Below are 19,129 nucleotides of genomic sequence, written 5' to 3' on the forward strand. Positions count from 1 at the left end.
TAGGAGTGTCTATAAGTGAAGGGTTTTTTGTTTTATCGTATTAGTATGTACGTTTTATTAACTATCTTCTGTCTTATGCAAAAATTTACAAGTTTTTATTTTGTAAAGCAAAAGAAACACATATCTTCGCTCTTATTTCTTGCGGTTCAAGGATGGTTCAAATCGTTTGCACTGTTGAATGAATTATAGCCCGCCTCACGTCACGTGATGGTAAAATGTATTAATCTATCCATTGCGTTTTCCTGCTTCTAATGCTCTGAAGCAGTTGCTGTTGTTTTACCCTAGTGCAGCTAGTTTTACTAGTCCTTACCTATGGTTTAATTTTTGTAAAGTAACTTTTACACTTTACGATCACTAACTCCTCGCTCTCTCTCTCTCTCTGTTGAAGGTCGGGCAAATTCGGTTCGATCTTCCCATTTGGGAGTTGGTACTTAACAGCTGTCTAGGTTCTGTGTATCGGGCATCGGCTGAATTAAATGAACTACTAAATCAAGTATAAAAAGGGGAGTTTTTGTGCGGAGTTTGTTCGATAGATCGGTAGTAGTAGTAGTAGAAGTAGTAGCAGTAGTAAAAACAGCATTCCAGCAGAAAGACGTACGTTTACATGGCATTTGTCAGTCTTCGGCTGGCCGATGATCGGGTGCACAGTCGACCACCCTTTTTGCTGCAAAGTTGAGCCGTCTGGACTCAACGGAACGATGGGTCTGGATGGGTCATGCGTTGGTGTATAAGTTAAATATCCGGGTTACTACTCCACACACTTATGTGGAGAAAACATGAAATCTTTCGTTCGCATTATTTGTTCGGCATTGTTCCTCTTTAACTGGACGGACGGAGAGTGTAGTGTTGGTTGATTAATCGTAATATATAAAAAAAGTAACTCCATCGCAAATATGAGCACGCACATTCGGTTATGTACAGGTGTGGCTGTGCACGTATTTGCGATGCAATGTGCGCGTCGTCCGGTGGCCTCCCCTTTGTCACCAACCTTGGTACGGGAAGAGGAGGGAACGGGCCCGTATACACTCGCCCATGCATACACGTTTCCGTTTACATATTACTCGGTGGGCCACGTGGCCGGTGTCCGTGCAGTCCGGAATGCCGAGAACCGGGTCGGCTGTGCACGATCGCATAATGGTCCGAATCGATCGGCAGCGATCGGTTCGAGTGGATCGTACTGCCGCCGCTCGTATAACCCTTGTTGTGGCCACCTTCGCGGCCACCGTGCAGCGAGTAACGCGATCCGTACTGCGACCCGTGCCAACTTCGGTACGGATCGTACTCTTCGATGATCGACGGTTCCTTCTCGATGATCTGTAAAATAAGGTTTGATTAGTGAAAGCCTAGTCAGTTGGCGTAGGCCGGCTTACCTCAGTCTGTGCACAGCTGCAGCTCATGGCCGTACAGAGGAAGATGTTCATCAGTAGCATGATCAAAAACAGCACGCCAAGTGCGATCGTCAGCCAGAGTAACCAGTGTGGACGGATTCCGGTGTCGTCACAGATCGGTGAGATTACTGCGGAGGAATAAAGATCGCATTAGGCAAAGAAGATTTTAAAGAATAAATTTAATTTCAGGAGTTTTTTTTTCAATTCGTAGGGCAATATGCACAAATCTGGCAGATGTTACGTCCCAACAATCAGTTGATGTATCAAAAAAGGCATCGGTAGTGGCATGTTGCCGCCCAAGTCAAGTCTGGAATTTAGAAGACGTTACCAAAGCCAGAGTTTATCGTGATCGTCATTTCATGCCAAGATAGAAGGATATCTCAGGACTTCTCGTGTAAACATCTTAGAAAATCCAGAATAAATCCTGGAGCGATCAGGGACAATCGATTCTTTCAAGGGCGTGGTGAAAGATCCACGATTTCGATGACTACTTCTTCGATATGGATTGGCCAGTAGTATTGGAGTTTGCTCCGGTATAATGGATTAACGGATGTGAAGTCCATCTGGCAGGATCCGAGATCGATATCCATCTGGCTATCCAACTAAGGATAAGTTAACTATGGAACCCAGTAAACGCAGGTCAAGTCCTGCCGAGGTTAGATAACCAAAGCAGAAGAAGCAGAAGAATTCTTTTGTTTGGAGTTTGCTCGTATTCGATTTCGGTGTTTCAATTGTGAAGATGGACGAATTCCGGAATCCTCTGTGGATAACTAGTTGGGAGACATCAAAGTCCTGTGCCTAGCGAGAGTCCTTATCGTGAAAAGCCACTACATCCCGACTGTGTTTGATAGTGCCAATTCTTGGAGTGTAGTCTTTCAAGTTCAGGCCATGCGGCCGAGTGTCGGTTCCCTTCAACATCCTGGGAGGAGGTCTTTGTCGTGAGAGGGCACAGCATCCTGGCCCATAGACTGTGCTTGAGAGCGTCACTTCGTCCAGGTCATTCGTGCGAGTGTCATGTCCTCTAAGTGACTTGTCAATGCGTTCCTCCAACACGTAGTCGAATAGTCCTATAAATCTCCCTATACGTCCAACCCAGCAGACCTCGTGTTTGGTGATCCTCCTACGTCTTGAACGCCGTACATCAAGGCATGTTGAATAACGTGTGGTATCCGACTAGAGTCGATGCGCAATGATAAGTCGTAGTCCTAGACATCATTTGGAGTCTGAGATATTCACTAAGGAATCAAGTCTTCAAGGAAGAAATATGTCCCAGATATTCTGCGGAGCACACTTATTCTCGTGAGCTTAAGAATTTGAAAATTCCTTAACGATATAATTGCTTAACTCTTAAACGCCTTAACAGATTTTAAAGCTTCCTCATGTATTAGGCAGTTTAGAGAAAATATTATTGACGCGTTCCGAGTACCGAGTTCCGCGGTTGGTTTCGACCACATATTTTAACGTAACATTTGCCGCAGTTGGCATATGAGTAAGATTTTATTGTATCACTTACCCGGTGCAAATGCAGGATCAATCACGAAGACGGTCGTGGCCGCCAGCAGCATTCCATCGTCCACCTGCCCCAATGCACGGGCCGATTTAACGAATGCATTCGCATCGCCCGTACACACCGCCTCATCCAACTCCGGACAGCGTCCATTGCACTGTACCACATCGCACTGGAAGTGCACCTCGGAACCTTCGGAGAATTTAAACATCGACATAATCTGTGCCGTAGCGCTGGTACCATCCGCACTCGTCCGGAACCGTGTCATCGTGTCGTTCTTCAGTGGGCATCTGTGTGGTGGAAGTTGTATGTATTTGTAGGCAACAAAATGCATGGTGACTCACACCGAGTCACAGTGAACCTGCTTACCCTCGATCGTCAATCAGCGCTACCGACATGTTCTTCTTGTTGAAGGCAAAGCAATTCTTAACCCGTATGCCGTATGTTCCGTTCGGGTTGGTAACTTCCGCCTTGATCGTGTACTCCCGGTTGTAAACCGTCTCCCGGACGCGTCGTCCAGTACTGTCCAGGAACTTAAGGGCCACCGCACCGCTGTCATCCCTGTAATGCGATGAATCGAAGAAGATCGAACGGTTTTTAAGCTAGGTTCTAGGGGTTACTTGCTAGAGAATAGAGATGCATTAGGGAAAAGAAATCTCGGGGTGCGTGCTGCGATTCTTCCATCACAATCCTACGCAATATCTGATTGATGAAGACATTAGCAAACGCTTCAACGCTTCGGCTCGGCAATGGCTGCTCAATAAGGACAGGATCAAGACGGCGGTACTCGCTGTACAACAGCGACACATGGCCATCGATTGTGCGGATGTATAGCTGCAATATTCATGAAGGCCACTGTCACGGATACGTTCGCACATGTCCGGTCCGGGCTGTCCATTCGGCCGGTTCGAAGTACGATCGACGACCGAGGTCGACGTTTTATGCAGAACATTCCATAAATTTAACACCTACTAAAAAGTCAGCTCTCACTTCGGGATCGTTAGCTCACGGGATTTCCTCCATTGGAAGTCCCGATTCGTAAGAGACGCACATGGCTAGAACGATCATGACACGTTTCTATCTCATTAGCACTAATCGCGCCCGGGTGGCGTAATATCACTTATACATTACTCTGCGTACGTTCTCTCCTATCTCTCCCTCTCTCTGTCTTTCCATTTCCCTTCTGTGCATTCTGTCGGACAGTTGCATGCATAGTGCAAGTGATGCACCGTTTCCCACTTACCTAGCGAATCCTGTTTTGCCGCATGTGATAACGTAGAATTTGTCGTCCGCCAGCTCCAACGTTTTGTGCACCCGGACGGCCAACTGAACGGAGCGTTCTTCCGTGCGCTGTATTGTGGGAAGGGAGTGGAAGAAAAAGAAGAAGAAGAACAGGGCACCAATTTGCCAAACGGTTAGAAATGGGTGCTCGTTAAAATGTAACAAACAGCTCTGGTACAAACCCCTCGGTGCGCTGTGTGACAGCTTTATGAGCTGGGTAGCGCGAGGACGCGTCGATTGCTCGGACGTGTTATTAATGAGTTTTGTTAATAAGGCAGCACAGCAAAACAGGCATTAGATGGTAGATTTCGTGTAGCAAAAGTTCTTCTTTTTTGTTACTGTGAACGATGATACGTCAGTGCAAGCGATTGTGTGCTTTGAGGCTGCGTAAAGGCTAGAGACTTGATGGCAGGAAACAAAAGACTTCAACGCAAGCGATGAACCCTCGGCGGGTGGAGATCGAGGAGGAAAAATATCGAACGGTTTGTGGATTTTTTGGTAATAAACAGGTATTTATTATTAAGTGAAAAGAGTCACAGCTGTAAAGCGATTTATCTTTGATAAGGTAAATAAACAAAATCATTTTTATACGTTTTTGGCACTTTGCAATACAGATTTAAGGGTCTAGAGACAGTTTTTCTTGTATTCTGATTTGAATGATGAATCTCATCATTTCATCTTACTACTTTTACTAGAGAAGCATTTTTTAAACAATCTTTAAATATAAATTCAATCCAGTCCGTAAGTTCGCTCAAAAATATCATAAATAAATAACGTTTGATCATTTAGTGATGTTATATGGCGGAATTTTGCATGCGTCAAAACAAGTTGTTAAGTGTAAGTAAAATTATGATTTTATCTTCCAAGTGTGTATTTTATTATGCGTTACAACTTGCTAGAACATCAATTCAACATCAAATTGTCTCTTTTAGTTCATGTTTATTGTAAAAAATTGCTGTTCGTATACTTGTGTTGAGGACTGTACGAAACACCTTATGGAGTTGGGGGACCCGACAAATATTGAATTCTTACAAGATCCCATAGCTCTCTTATGTCTCAGTTTACGGTCGATGTAACCCCTGAAAAGCTAAGGGCCATAAGCATCTACTTAGTTTGCTTATACTATGATTCGCTCCTGAAGCGTATAAAAAATGTGTCTAAATGAGTCCAAATTCACTTATCTTGAGTCTTTGAAGTTCTAAGGTATGAATAAGACACTTTACCAATATTTATAACGCAAGAGAATATTGGAAACATAAAGCAAAATTATTTCGACTGTCTGGAATCGCAAGGCTAGTGGAAAAATAGTGTAGTTTATTGTTTTTTTTTTTTTATAATACTATTCCCATTTTAGATACTCACGAATAGCGATTTACAACACATATTGGGCTATTATCTCTTTTCTTCTGCGGGTATCTGGTATCTCTTCTTAATTACAGATACACATTTTCAAAAGTAATGCATTCAGCATTCAATCATAAAAATAAAAATCGAAAGCATCATTTAGCAAAAAAACAGAAGCTTAGAAAAGCTGGGTCCTAAAATCGGCCATAAATCAACGATCAAAAAGACGATTTTAAAATATTTGGTGACAATTTGAGGCCCTTTTTAACTGCCTTGTAAGAATGTGTTATATGTGCTTTCGTACAGTACCCTTCTAAAACTTAAAGCGAACAAAGCTTCCCAAATCTGGAACACACTTGTTCAAACACTATGTGTTGAAGCACTGTCCCGAACGTTACAGTGAGCTTCCTGCCAACACGACCCAGCTAACGGCCCTAGTTCCTCCACTCACCCTCAGCTTCAGGTGCTTGAGAGGAAAGGGTGGAAATTTTGTTATTACTTTCCCCTCTGAAGTAGGGAAGCTGCGATGTACGAGCTGCGTGACCTAAAATTTGCAAATCCAGCGCGCCATCTGGAATGATTGCCTCTAAGCTGTACGAAGGCTCGGAGATTGATGATTTCACAGTTTCTGCTTTTTCCATCAAAAACCAAACCTTTCATTAGGGGGTAAAAGTGAAATATTTCGAATATGATGTTTCGATTGAATATCTCACCCATTTGAAAGTGTCACGACGGCGAACAGCGTTATTGGACCATGTCCAATGAGCTGTTCTCGCATGAGACACCTCGCATCGTTAGGCGTTGCTTATTAATTTTGGAATTGATTTTCAATGCCCCAGCCCCATCCATTTCCGCCCATTCACATGACCTGAAACGCGTATCGATGAGGATGCGTGATGGCGTGTGGTACCCATCGATCGGCACGCAACCGTCTCTTCAGCACGATCATCGTCCTCGGCTCGGATTGAATGTTCGATTAAAGTGTGTGTGCTGTGACCTTGTGTGGCATAAATTGCGTGTTGTTGATGCAGCAGAGACCCTTTAAGCCCGGTGCAGTATTGCGTCAACAATGCCGCACTGATATCGGACCGATCGGTTCTTTAACCTTCGCGAGTGACCTTCATTGTACTAGCAATAAAACGGCATGCATCCAGTAAGGCACCATCTGACGCAGCCGGAGCTGGATAAAATCGATCATCTTTGGACTTTTTTAAGAGGGCGGATAGCAGCGGAAAAAACAACACTGATCTCGATCATGCATCATCATAAGAATGCGCAATAACAGTTCATCGATCAGAGTGGTCCAGTAGCGGTTCGTGGATGAGTTTCTTTGTTTGAGAACTGTTGGCCGGCAGCACGATCGCCTCCTACACGCAGGAAACACATTAAACTCCGATCAGTCGTTGCCGTTGACCGGTGGTAGTAGGCAAACGTAACTCGCGGGCGTTGAAGCACGTTGGAACGGCGATGAATAAGTCATCGGTACGCTTAAAAGCTTTTGCAGGTTTTAGCCCGAGGGCAGGCTTTCGGCCGAAAAGTTAGACAAGGGTCCAAGAATGCGACGAGCTGCATATCTTGATTGGTTCGTACATCGCTCCGGAAGAAATGGTAAGCGACGATGAACTCTCAGCTCCGGACGCTAAAGAACCGACACAAAAACTGACGATGAACGGACGGATGGCGAAAGCGAAAGTGAAAAAGCATCTCAATTATTACGAGATCTTGTGCTCGAGGCCGGCACTCTATCGACCTCGGCGCGACTGGCCGAAAGACGATCGATGAAGATTGATTTTGCAACAGATTTTGCCGAGCGTAGATAAATAAATGAACGCTGACAGATCGAGCTCTCTGTCAGCAATTCGATGACCGTTGTTGGCTGGTTTTCCGTTTTCCACCGCTTCGTAGCTGCCTCGTGCGCCGTAACGTTTGATCAAACGCTGTCAACGGGTTTGAAAATGATCGATCGAAGGAGAGTGTTGAGTGTCGTTTTTTTTCTTCTGGTGCTTGCTGAGGTTGCGTTACACCCTCGGGTCGAGAAGGAAAACTTTCTCCAGGGATCAGTTTACAATGTCACTCGTGAGCCATTGGCCAAATGGATTGCATTGCAGTCTGTTTATTTGTGTACCAAACGGTTTTTATGTGGGCCTACGGTACAGCAACATTGACAAGGTACGTCCGGACGTCGGACATCGGTTCAATTAACTCTGAGTCATGGCGTGTGTATGCGGTGCTAAGTTGTGAGTTACGTCTAATCATTCCGTTAATGGTGTTAGGGATGATGATTTTTTTGTTTGCTTGACAGATGTGTAGCTTTGCGAACTTAGTATTGCTGCGTGTGTTAACGGCTGCAAGAATTCTAGGGTTAACTATTTGATTTTGCTCTTCAGCTTTGCTTTTCGTTATCACTTGTTATAATTTTGTTGAGAAAAATGTTTTTATTTAAATCAAGTACTTATCCTTGACCGAAATAGCTGGAAACAGTAAAGCACTTTTGGATGACCTATTATAATCAGGTCCTACCTGATAGAGACTCATAACAAATTTAATTCCAGCAACCCAGCAGTCTTGCAGGACCCAACAAACTCGGCTGAAATTTGTGAGGAAACAGAGACTCATCGTGGAGAAATTTTGATGCAGCGTTCCTAGAATCCTCCAAATTGTGAAGAATATCCAGGCCAGGATGGATGGACAATTTTCTTCTTCCTTGGCATTACAACCTTAAAAGGCTTCGACCATACATTTCTGGCTTTCTGTGACTTGATTTTACCCGTAGCTGGATAGTAAGGATGCGATTTTAACCCCGTCCCTGCCGTGTGTAAACCGGTGCCTCTGTTGCCATGGCCTCCCAAGGCCTCCCCAGAATGGACAATATGATGCAAAATTTGCTGAGCTGAAACATACCAATGCGAAACAGAGAGCATCGTCGCAATTCAAGAGACTCCCAACGAATCTTAGCAAAGAAAATCTTAGAAACTCAGCCATTAATTCTGTACACATGCCAGTGAAGCAATTAAGCACGAAGTCTCAGAAAAGATGAAAGCATGGCAGAAACGTCAAGGAATTGTGGTAACTCGGAACCTATAGCAGTATTTTTGTAGAATCACAAAACATCCATGGAGTAGTCCATTTAACTTAGTATCGCTTTGGAAAGCTTACAGATATATACACTGTGTGTTGATTCATTTACAGAGACCTTAAAATACTTTCAACAAATTTTAGAGTTGTTTTAGAGTTGCCAGAGAACTTATCTAGTCAAATAGAGATCTATTACGGGTACAAGAGGCTCATCAGAGATCAGAGAGGAACCTTGGGTGAATAAGATGGTTTTAAACTTTTTCTTAGTCTTCTTTGACCCTGTATCCTCAGAGGGTTTTCTGGCTTCATTCTTAGGGTAGGCAGTGGCGGATCAACCTAAGAGCGGAAGGAGCGCTCGGGCATCGTCGGCTAGGGAGGCCTCTTCGACGAGGGAACTCCTGTTGTTTCCCTCTAATATCATAATTAGAGGGGTCTTAACTGCCAATTCGCTCGGGGCCTCCAAACCACTTTGTGTAGGACATGGTATAATAAATGACCTAGCTTTTCCAAAGAAGCAGGTATCACTTTTGCTTGATGAACGCATAACTTAGGACGAATTTGGATTGATGCTGGACATGTAAAAATGTTTAGGCCCTTAAAAAATCTCTCTGAACTCTGGTCTGGTTGCTGAATCACAAAATTATTTAAATTTTCATTTGTTTTAATAAGCTCTCACTAAAAATGCTTCTATTCTTTCTGAACAGCTCGCAGAGATATTTAAACCCCTAAAAGATCTTATCAAGGATCAATTACGTAAGCAAATTTGATTAACTCTAATAAGAAGCAACAAAGTTGTTATTCTTGAGCATTTCCTTGAGCCGATCAACACTTTTCTGCCTTGTCTGACCTGAATTTGACGTGTTTAAGGACCTCTATAGTATTGCACCATGTTTTGATAGTTCCATTCCATTCTCCATTCTGCCTGTTTACTTGACCCAATCGAGCCCAAGCTTTACAACGCTTCCCTCCTATATATTCACCTCTCGAGTCAAGCGCTACATTGTAGTACACGTTGACACGTTCGAGGACCCTTACACCTACGCCCTCCAGAATTGTAGGGCCTCCAGGTTTTGTTGTCCATAGTAATCGGAATTGGTTCAACGATACAGTACATCGTTCAGCGGAGATGCGATAAAATTTGCATCAACACTATGCGGAAAGCTTTCCCCGCGCTTTCGTCCAAACCCCCAAGCTCCGACAGGGCTATAGGTACGTGAACAGGTCACAGTCCGTACCCGAACGCGTGCATAATGCAATTTATGCGGAACAATGCAATTTATGATAATGGATTACAAATAATGGTCCTCCGCTAGGTGGCCCTACAGCCGGCGATCGGACCTGGCTCCGGAACGTGCCCTTGGCGATCCAACTGGGAATAAAAGTGCGACCGGAAGGCTAAAACGCGTGCGACCTACAAACGCCATTCGACCCTTTCCAGGGGGGGAGTGAACGAGCGGACTGTTTTGTTTTGTGCTTCACCCTGCCCATGCCCAGTCCTTCATTCAATAGAATCAAGCGGTAGGGTGATAAATTTTCGGATTCTGACAAGAATTAGCTCAACCGGTGGTCAGTCTGGCCAGCTCTGGGGTTTTGCTGTGTGTTGTCGCGGGAAAACCATTTCCCGTTATCGTGAGCTTTAATCGGGCTGGCCGCATTGGGTGACCTAGAAAAGGCCGGAGGCGACGGTAGCATCATCAGCAGTTCTTGGACGCTTGGACGGCAAGCTGCTGATTGGGTGGAAATTCTGATAAAAATTCCTCAAGGTGTGTCCAGCTGAGGGAAGTTGTTCCGGATACAATACGCGATCATCATTGCAGGGGAGTTTGTATGCTGAAGTGACAATAAACCCTCCTGTTTTGTGGAGCATATTTTATTGTTGAAGAATGTTGTTTTGTTTAACATAATTTTCCACCCAATTTCTTCGAGTACAAATCAGTAGTTGTTCCCGAAAAAAAGCCTTTTCTTCTCCATTACGTACATGTTCCGTTCTGTCTCTCAGCCAACGCCACCCGTTACCGAGCAGTAATTTGTTTCCCTTCGGGTTATTTTCCTTTCTGTGCCCGATTCCGATTATCAATAAGCATAAAGCCGCCCATTATTACACGGCCGCAGCTGCATGCAATAGTTTACGTGCCGTTGTGGCGGAAAGCCCTCGACAGCCGGACACGGCAACGCAGGCTGGCTCGTGTTGAAGGCGATGTACGTTTGTTATTTTGTTGCAGTTGGCCCTTACGAGTGAACTGTGCCGGTAATCGCCAGTTTTGTGGGCAAAACGTGCAAACGAAATGCTTCCGGTAAGTGTGCGTCTGGCACCCAGATGTTACTTCACTTGTGGCGATGCAACCAGGAACCGGCACAGCAACGGACAGGCTAACTTTTCTTCGCAAACTGTTGTTGTGTTGCAATCAGGGTTGTTCGGACAGTCTGTGATGCTCGGCGCATGTTCGGTTGTCTTCTTTGGTGAGGAGAAAACATGATCGACCGAGAGAATAATGTATGATAGGCAAATAATTGAGATAATTGGAAAATTGTTCACATTTATCAGCATTCGGACTTCGTGTGTGTGTGTGGTGAAAATTAATCATTGCAGATGGGTTTTTAATAGCGTTTTATAAAATGACTTCTCGTACTCGCCACACAATGCCAAATATCAGAAGTCAAGGGTGTTTGTATTATGAGATGTTTAGAACTCTTAGCCAGGGTTTAGAAGTAGAAGAATATCATGATCAAGCTGAACAGATCGTTCGCCAGATGAAGCTTCCAACTCCCTAGAGCATCAGTAGACCAATAGTCTTTTAGCCGGTCCGCCACTAGAGGACCCTGCTCAAATATGTTTTGACCGAGACGGAGTAGTAACTAATCGTCAAATTAATTTTCTCATAAACATTATTTCAAGACTTGTGAATAATATAATACATTTGGTATCGTAATCTAAAGTAGAATGCATTTTTCAACAAATAATGGCTTCTTGATCGAAATTTTAACCACCAACCTGATGGTGGATTTGCAAGCAGCGCTGGTCTTCACACGGCAGAACCAGGGTTCGAATATCATCAGAGAGTGCCTTCTCCCTGTACGCAGGACTGAATATCCTGTTGCAGATAAAATCAAGTGTTCCAGAAAGCCAGAAATGGTAGGTCAGGACCTTTCAATGTTGCAAGACCACAGCAGAAGAATCTTTCCCTAAAACATTAGTCCATCTTCGACTTTGAACTTCAAGAAAATCAATTGATCTTTAACAATCAGCAGGTCGTCTCCTTAGAACAGCCATATCATGTTTATTCTTCTTTAAAGAATTTTTTGTATCAGTTCAGGCTCGCTTCAGAATTTTATGGTCGATCCCCTAAGGAAAGACATTGAATATTTAAAAAATTGGTTGAGCAATAATGGGATTGAAAGATTTCTGGCTGGAAACTGCATGAAACGATTCCATCTTGATAAAAGTTTTCAAAGCGTAAGAGGTTCAAGATTGTCCTGAAAATACTTTAATGTTAAACATATTCCAGAATTGGTGTGAGCCTCTTTAGTTTTTTAGAGCGCTTTTTAGCATTCGAGAACTTCTTGATCAGAGTTTTAATGAAATCTTGCACCTCAGAAGATGCCTTCTTCTGCCTATTTTTCTATAAAACTACGAGTCGTAGATAAAGCGAAAATGAAACATCATCTATATTCATATTTATTTAGAATTAAAACATTCGAAAGGATTGTTAAACAACGATTCTCTAATTGTGAATAGAGGAGACTGTTTTTAATGAGATGGATTGCTTTCGTTTCTGAGACAGTGTTCTTCGCTTCAAGAAAAGGCGTGACACTGCTTTCGTCTTAAGCACAACTGAAAGCAAGCAGTTTTCTTTCGCTGGTCCCAATCACATGCTTTCTGTCAGTACCTTCCAATGCATATCCTCGAGGGGCAGAGCGGTCCGAACACCAAATCGTACCCAATTACTAGAGCAGCATTCTAGCCGCCGCCTTAAAGCATAACCTCTCACGAAACGGAGAAAGATTCGACAAACCCGTAATCCTGCGCCCGTATCAACATCCAACACGCGAAGTGTTAGATTCGACGTGCGCCCAAGTGCACCACCCTCCTTCGCGCAAAAAAGGGCAAACGATGATCATCTCGGATAAGCCTTCGGAAAATTGTTCCCATTTCGTTGTCGGAAGCATTTAAATCGCAATAACCATCTCAATCGATGCTCGCGGCGAATCACCACAGCCGGGATTCGGTCTTTTCAGCAAAGGGGGTAACACTTAGCGTCGGTATCGGTGGCATCCGATCGTGACCTTACATCACCTGGATGCCCTGAATTAGATCAGGGCTCACAACGCCCCCCCCCCCCCCCCCTGGTTTGGTGCAATCAGTCCCTTGTCCCGAATGCTTCATGCTTGGTCATGATCACGATCACCCGGCACAACCCGATTCTTTCGAGTTTGGAAAGCATCGAATAGGAAAAGTTAGAACGGAGCCGTTTCGATAAAAAGGGTGTGAGATTAGGGCTTAATCATGCTAAATCACGGTCTAAGCGAGGAGAATTGTTTAGAACGATCGTATCTTAATTAGAGCTCTGAAAAAGGGAATTATTCTCGTGTATCAATCGTTTATCTTAATGTATACTAATTTTCTTCCCTAAACGTAATGGCCCGCTAGTCATGCTAAGCTGTTTCATGTCCAAGCCACACATCTCTCGATAGAGAAAGGGAGAAACAGCTTAAAGGTTTCCACTCAGGAAATCGTTACAATGTTAAACGCTCCCTGTCAGAATGCAGGATTTGTGCCATCAATTACCATTCACCATTGACAACTCTGATCGAGCGGTTCGGGCGTCATGCTTTCTTGCGTGTCAGTGGCCGAGAAGCCATTTATCTGCGATAGCGATAGTGATAGGTTCACGCCACACGCCACTCGAGGCAACAACAGAGTTGCGGCTAGCTCTCGCTTTCCACCGATGGCTTCAATTTTAATTAAAAACTGTAATAAAGTAAATAATAAGAACGAAATCGTCTGCATGAAACGTGTCGATCTTAAGTCACGGAGAAAAGAAAATCTCTAAATGCGTTTTGTAGCCATGCGATTTAAATGGGAAAATAGTGAGCAGCTAGAGCCAACCGGATGCCATCATCTTCACAGCACATTAAACATTAACACCAGCCAATTTACTTCACACCACACTCAATGTCTAGAAGGATGTCTCGTGTAATGCTTTTAGCATAAACACTGTAACGCCTCTGGCTTCGAGGGGCAACGAGGATCATGTCCACTGTTTCTGCCTGCTTGACAGCTCCATTCTCAGCAGCAGCAGCACCATCAGCACGTTAATCAATCAATGTGCGTTTCGCTTGCTGGCGACTAGTGGCGTTCAGCGTTAAAAAGGATTTGAGCGATTTTGCATTCTGCGCTCCGTAAGAAGGGGTTCTTGAAGCACGCATTTGTTACAAGCTAGCGTTCAAGGACGTTTGCTTTCGTGCGCCTAAATGTATGCTTCCCGGCCGAGCATATCAAAAAGCTGTCAAAGAACGCCTTTTCCTTTATGAATCTCCGAACGGATTGAAGGCGATTGATCGGTCTGCTGCCGAGTCGGGGTTTCGTTTCGCCAACAACGAAGGAAACCTCTTACACCCCTCGACTGCTGATTAATACACCGTGCGATGGTGCATCCCCCCCGTTGGGTTGAAGACGTGCACAATTATTCTTCTTAATTACGTTCGACTTCCCACCGCGTGTTGATTTAAGCGTCTCAATCGTTGCCGTGGGTTCTCGATGGTGGACTCGACTATTAATTACCTCATTGCGATCGTACACTACGTGAGAGAAGCTCACCAGAACGGCTAGACACTCGCCGAGACTTAAGTTCACACTCGGCCCAACCTCACAGGAAGCGCTGACTAACGTGTCTATTATCGTAGTCTACATGGTGCTGCTGCTGCTGCTGCTGCTGCACCGGACCCTGTGATCGGTGAGCTACAACAATTAGCATTAAATCAATTGCGGCTGGCAGCGTGCCGTGGATGGGCGAATCGGTTCTGATTGCATTTAATCGTAATTCCATTAGGATCCCGGACAAACGTGGTTTCGCATGCTTTATCAGGTGCCGTTTTCCGATCGGCCACTCGCTGGCGCAATGGTCGTGCGCAATGGAATGTTAAGGTCATGCCCCGTAAAAGGAGCCACAAATTTGCTTCCGTTGTAAGTGGTGCAAATGGATAGCGGTGCAATACAAAATGATAACATGTTTGAGACAGTTTTGTGAAGGAGTGTGTGCTTTCGTTGGTTTGTTGCTAAATAAAGGCTTGGAGGGTTACGAATTCACTAAAAAAGTCTGAATTTTTCTGAATTTTTGTCCATTGTAAAAATGGACCAGAATGTCGATAGGAGATCAGCTGCAGGACATTTGTGAAGTCTGTATGGTGTTAACGTAATGAGCTCTTGGTTATATCATCATTCTATGGCATGACCACGGGGTCTTAAAAACCGTCCAGGCAGTGAAGTAGTATCTGGACAAGATAAGATTTACATGGAGTGGCAGGCAGTGATTCTGAAAAGAAACTTGAGTAATTGATACTGATCCTGGATATCAGTGACGGGTTTATCTACGATCACAGTCTCCAGAGGTTTTGCAGTCTAGATTGGCTCATCCAAAGAGAAGACCTTAATACGAGACTTTACCTGCGTCAAAGAGATATCGTATTCCGAGTTGGGTCTTTCAAAGTTTTGAATATTCTCTGATGATCATTAAGAATCTAAAGATCTACATGGCAACCATTGCCGAAGGGAAGCTCTTTTGCGGCCTCTGCGAAAATTACAGAACTTAAGGTCAAATAGGTTTTACACATCTAGGCCAGCGAGAACGTTCTTCTCTGTTGTTTTGATCGGAAGTTGTTGGCTTGATCATTGCTATCATATCATTCAAAATGTTATCCTTTGACAGGGATAAATGGGATGATGAGCTAGTTGAAGAGATATGACTTATAGAACAAGCATACTCAATTCGAAACAAACGGAGAATCTGCCGAAAAATAATGTTGAGGTCTTAAGAAGGACAAGATATTGTTACTGCGTTAGAATATTAATATTTGGCTTGCTTGACGCAAGGACACCAGACAATCAGCTATTCAAAAGTTATTTAAATGACATATGTATAGGCTTGGGCGCTGTTCTTTCCTTCGGGTAGGATCTGCTAGGGGTAAACAACAAACCGCAATCAATAGGTCCCAAGTTCGTGGGACAAGACCTCTCGTGGTTATTGGGCAGAAAAGGAGCCAATAATGATGCGCACAGGAAGGAAGTCACCATTATTTAATTCTTTGGATGGGGTTAAAACCCATCCTGCAGACTAAAACCTTCAAAATCGGATCTCACAGCTCGTCCAGCAAACTCCTTCAAGTTCGAATGATTGTCATTGAATTCCCAAAACACTAGAAACCTTTTCGGAAAGTTCAACAACAACCAAATCCGGTTCAGAAAATGTCAAACTAGTTCAGTCGATATGATCGTGGCTGATAATAGGGCGGAACAAACAGACACCCCATGCCGCCAGTTCTGCTTAACGCTTCAGCTCGATACCGGTTCATTTCCTGTTCGATAATCGTGCTTTGTTGCCGGCTCATTAGACTTTTCGATTCAATTCTGTGCTGTGCTTCTCACAACTGTGCCGCTTCTAACGTAATATACGTAGCGTCAAGATCGGCGTGATTGCGCTGCACGATCAAACGTGGCAGCAAATAAAGAACGTCTAATGAAGAATCGGATCACTAGCCACCAAGCCAGCAAGCCAGCAAACATCCCTTCATTCCCGCCCCGGAGAGAAAGTAAACTAGTTCAACATAATAAAGTGCAACGCGAAAGCGGCCACGTCGAGCAACAAAATACTCGTCCGAAAGGGCACAACCGGGGGTAACTCTCCTAATGTACACACAAACCATCGTTCGTCACGTTATCTTGGCCCAGTTATTGGTAAAAAAACAACAACTAAGACACTCCGGCCACATTCCGTCCTCTGCTCGGCGAAAAAATGCATTCCCTGTTGCATCGTTTCGGGAAGCCCGTGCCCGATCATTAGGGAACAAATTACTGCCCAGACTACCCAGGGCTTCGGGTTGTTTGCTGCAGGCTTTTGCAACACGTGAACCAGGACCCGTTCCTGTTTGCCGTACGGAACGGATTAATCTGTTCGTTCTACTTTCATCACGAAGCCCGCGGTGGACGTGCTTGTGGCGCTGCACCGAAAGCCAAACCCGCGTAACCCATTTCCGGGTGCGGCCGGTTGTTCAAAAACACTGCACTGCGACGACGTTGTAAATCTGTGGTCAATCCCGAGCGACGGCGAACTCCTGCTGCGGGACATGGACAGACACAGAGCTCGTGACTGTGGTACAGACTGGTACAGGTGCAGCGCGAACAAGCTCTGGTAATCGCTCTAATCACGACCTATCAACGATTTTAGGGGTTAGGTAAGGCCAGACCATTGTCCATGGTTGACTGGGCGTTTTGAGCCACAACGCTGCTGCTTGAAATTATTATGCAGCCATGTGCAGATCCCTTCCATAAAAAACAGCCCAATCTTTAACGACCTTCCATCGAACAAGATTTGGACACCTGGAGCTTGTCTCCTCCCAAACCGTGGGTTTGGTAGAGAAATAAACGGTCAATCAATCAATCAATTCGATCGGACCGAACCGTTACCGTCCAGAGCGGATGGGCGAATGCGATTGTGCCGTAACGTTACGCAAACATAACGACGTTCGCGTGTCATTCGATTTGATTTTCCAATTATCATACTGATCCACCATGGCGCTGCGGAATTCACGGCAAAGCCGCCGAGCGTTACAGCTGATTAGGGTTTAATTTAATCAAAAACTGTACCACCATCCGTCCCCATTCATTGCGCTGGAAGTGAAGGTGCATTATGTTACGATGCAGACGATCACGATCTTCACCCTCTAGCTTGCCGTGAGCTGTGGTGGCTCCTTTCCTGAAGTCTCCCAGAGCATAGAAACAGATTCGAGCCCACTGCCCGTGTACTGGAGCTCGTTGAGATCGCTATCAAGAGGAAAGGTTGGGGCTTCTTAAGTCAAACTACAGTTGTGCCGATGGTCTCGGTAAGAAAAAGACCCACAATTAAAATGTTCTATCGAGAGCACTTAAAATATAGGTCTCTAATGAATGACCAACGACCGGGTGGTTTGGAACAGGAACCGTTACCCGTGCAAAACGTTCGACGACGATCGACACGGATTCTCAATCATCCGTTTCGGACCATCCGCTTCCCCGAGGGTTCCGTAAGAAGCACTGGTTCCGGCGAAAGCTATGCGAGATATGTCTCCGGTATGCACGCGCCTGAACTCGCGCTTAACACGAGCTCAAATTAAGGTCATCGCCTGATCGGCCGGTGTGCAATGTTCTGGCTATTGAGCCGTTCCCCGCAAGCCGTCCCGTTTTCTTTACAGGGCTCTAGCATCCTTGTGTCGACAGGGCGATTAATTGGACCGCGATTGTGACGATCGCTGGGCGTACGTAGTTGCCCTGTGTTGCCTCCCGTGTCAAATGTATCAACCGATCGTATCACCCGTGCACGAAACCACAAAACCTGGTGACCCTTTGTTGTTGCGGTCACTAGGGTGGATGTGCTCGACCGCTGCACATCAGCAACAACTCGGTTACTCGGTACGCGTTCGATTCGATTACGAGCCCCTGCCCAAATCCCATCAACGTTGCTTATTGTTATCTTGAGCAGTTTTTAAGCCCCCCCGTTTCAGGGGTGTACATTAGTCAGCAAAATGAAGCAAAACCCGAGATCGTAGAGTTGTAATAGAAAGTGCGAAACGGGGCTTGTGGGCTTGCCGAGCTTGCCGAAAGGGTTCCCGGTCTCGGTGGATGGACATTAGGGCGCAAATATTCCAAGATCAAAACCACCATTATTGATACAAAAAAGAGACACGATACAATAGCCATTGACCCAGTCCCGTGGCAGTCTGTTTGGTGGCACGTCATATTAACATGGCGGCGAAATTAGTATCTCACGATTTAACAGGCTCGTTGATGTTATCTTACCAACGCGCAACAAGCCTATTTAACAGACAGTTTTGTTGGGGATGGCGAGCTTATTGTTTGCTCGTTTGTAGTAAGGGGTTTAGTTTTTTTTTGCTTAAATTTGTGCATTTTATGTGTCGTTACTTTCACGTACTGTTACGTTGAAGAAAGTAAACTCGAATGTGGATGTTTGTCAATAGATGGTGCAAAACAAAAGCAAGATAGGTTTATAAATAATTATTTAAAGTGGTTGGAAAAAATGCTTGACAAAAGCAGTAAATATTTAAAGTTATGCGTTTAAAGTCAGGCGATCATTCCCACAGGTAGCGACAGTGTTCATTTGTGGTCATTTGTGTTAATTTTTGTGACCAAAGATGATCAACCGTTCAAGTAACAGGTTGTGAAGCACGGATTGTTTTATTATCAAGGTTTGCTGTTGCGATTTCCTATTATAAGATCATATTATGGAATAATCCAATGGGAGTGTTTATGAAAGCGAAAATTTAG

General features: G+C 44.6%; 1 protein-coding gene across 4 annotated transcripts in view; it reads right to left on the bottom strand.

Moving 5' to 3' along the window:
- Positions 1-23: 23 nt before the first annotated feature.
- The window catches only part of LOC118502665, a 53,817-nt gene continuing 34,711 nt past the window's right edge, over positions 24-19,129 (bottom strand). For all 4 annotated transcript variants that reach the window (XM_036035131.1, XM_036035128.1, XM_036035130.1 and 1 more), the window contains exons 4-8: positions 4,139-4,245; positions 3,265-3,456; positions 2,902-3,185; positions 1,371-1,516; positions 24-1,314 (exon numbers count right to left, since the gene is read on the bottom strand). In XM_036035131.1, coding sequence (XP_035891024.1) covers positions 1,051-1,314; positions 1,371-1,516; positions 2,902-3,185; positions 3,265-3,456; positions 4,139-4,245 — 993 coding nt within the window. In that variant the 3' untranslated portion in view covers positions 24-1,050. The remainder of the gene's footprint in view (positions 1,315-1,370; positions 1,517-2,901; positions 3,186-3,264; positions 3,457-4,138; positions 4,246-19,129) is intronic.

The sequence above is a fragment of the Anopheles stephensi genome, chromosome 2 (genome assembly GCF_013141755.1).
Source record: "Anopheles stephensi strain Indian chromosome 2, UCI_ANSTEP_V1.0, whole genome shotgun sequence".
NCBI classification, from domain to species: domain Eukaryota; kingdom Metazoa; phylum Arthropoda; class Insecta; order Diptera; family Culicidae; genus Anopheles; species Anopheles stephensi.